The sequence below is a fragment of the Austrofundulus limnaeus genome, unplaced genomic scaffold, assembly GCF_001266775.1.
Source record: "Austrofundulus limnaeus strain Quisiro unplaced genomic scaffold, Austrofundulus_limnaeus-1.0 Scaffold67, whole genome shotgun sequence".
NCBI lineage: Eukaryota > Metazoa > Chordata > Actinopteri > Cyprinodontiformes > Rivulidae > Austrofundulus > Austrofundulus limnaeus.
In genome coordinates this window covers 218,294-220,101 of record NW_013952469.1, presented here as the reverse complement: position 1 = coordinate 220,101, position 1,808 = coordinate 218,294, and the positions used below count along the sequence as shown (strand labels likewise).

Here is a 1,808-nt window from a genome sequence, read left to right as displayed (position 1 = left end):
GATAAATTTCAGTAAGTGTGTTCAATACTTTTTCCCTGTGCCATTCCACATTATTACAAATAACTTCATTTCTGGACATTTATAGTTTGATTTCTTTGTATGTATGAATCACTTGGGTTGTTACCAACATCTGGTGAAAATTTCAAGTCATTAGCTCCTCTAGTAATATATTTACTGAGAAAAATGTGATGTGTTCAATATTTATTTTACCCGCTGTATATACTTTATACATAGTATATACAAAGAGCTGTAAAAAACAAAATGAGCAGTTTCTGTGTTTGGTGCGGTGAACAGGGTGAAGCGAGCAGGACTGATCAGTCGCCGCCTGGCTCTGACCTCAGAGATCGTGGAGAACATTCACTCTGTGAAGGCGTACGGCTGGGAGGAGGTGATGGAGACCATCATTAAGAACATCAGGCAGTGAGTGTTTATCACATTAATATTCATCTATTTGTTCTGTTTGTTCAGAATTCTGATTTAGAAAGGTTAAATGTAGCATCATTCCCAGATCTGAGTTTTTATTCTGAGGGAAATAAAACCATTATTAGCTTTAAAAGTTTGCCTGTTTGTGTTCAGATGACACCTTGTGTAAAACCAGTTTCACAATATTCACTCAATATTCAACATTTTCCTACTTCTCCTCAGGGATGAAATGACTCTGACCAGGAAGATTGGCTCTCTGCGGTATTTCTACAGCGCTTCGTACTTCTTCTCCGCCATCCTAGTGATCATCTCAGCCATTGTGCCACATGCGCTCACCAAAGGCATTATCCTGCGCCGCATTTTCACCACAGCCTCCTACTGCATCGTGCTCCGTATGACACTGACTCGCCAGCTGCCAGGCTCCATCCAGATGTGGTACGACACGCTGGCACTGGTCCAAAAGATTCAGGTAGGTGGATCAATTTAACACATACTTGGATACATTTTGTTAAAGTCAAAATTCAATTGTTGGTTTTTAGTTTTCTTTGCTTTTTATTACTTAACTTTTTTGGGGGTACAAACAAGTTTGTTATCTTGGTACGTTTGTGAAATCTAATTCAGTCCTCCTCCTCCAAAGCTTCTCCACTCTGAGTTTCTAAGGCCTGATGCGACATCCGAGGTGCTCCCTTTCTGCTTCCGTAGAGAGGCTCTCAGATTTCAGCCAGTTAATGGGAATGTGAAGATTAACTGAGTTTTACTCATTCAAGGACACGCACGAGTGCATCAGTAGAGCAGCATGAACAGATGCACTGAAGATATGCCTTGAGTTTCAGATATTTGGACTAAAAAATTTAATAATTAGATATAGGTTTGCAGAAAAATTATTTTTCAGGCATCAGGCTGGAAGTAAATGAGAAAAGTTAAAACTGTTCTGGAGTCATTCCTGCTCCAGTAGTTTTATATTCTGATAATTGGCAACACATAAGGAGAAGCACTGCAGTGAGCGCCTCTTGTACTGATGATCAGAGCTAAAATGTTTAATAAATGAAAAGATTCTCAGCATCGTGGCTGGTTGGTGTGATGGAGTGATCGGCCCACAGCAGGATGTAGAGATGTTTGGTCTAACACTTTACCACAGAGCTTCATGCCTCCACAGTAACATTTCTTTCTGGACAGATGTGTGAGTCAACCTAATCCAAGATGGCTGCCACAGCGAAGTGATTTTAGCTAACACAGAAATGGCTATTTTTGCAGATGTTGAACTCGTAGTGCGGTGGTCATTGAGAGTCACCCCCAGCTCAAAGCACCGATCGCTGTTTTTTCCAAACTTTTACCGTATATTATTTATATATTTTTTATTTTGTGTTATTTATATATTTTTTCCT

The 1,808-nt window shown here is 39.8% G+C and overlaps 1 protein-coding gene across 1 annotated transcript in view; it reads left to right on the top strand.

Moving 5' to 3' along the window:
- cftr (CF transmembrane conductance regulator) overlaps positions 1-1,808 on the top strand; it is a gene marked incomplete at its 3' end in the record, with an annotated part of 78,751 nt that overhangs the window by 21,456 nt on the left and 55,487 nt on the right. Inside the window, 2 exon segments of the mRNA XM_014010265.1 lie at positions 295-420; positions 646-892. Of these exon segments, the coding sequence (XP_013865719.1) occupies positions 295-420; positions 646-892 (373 nt within the window).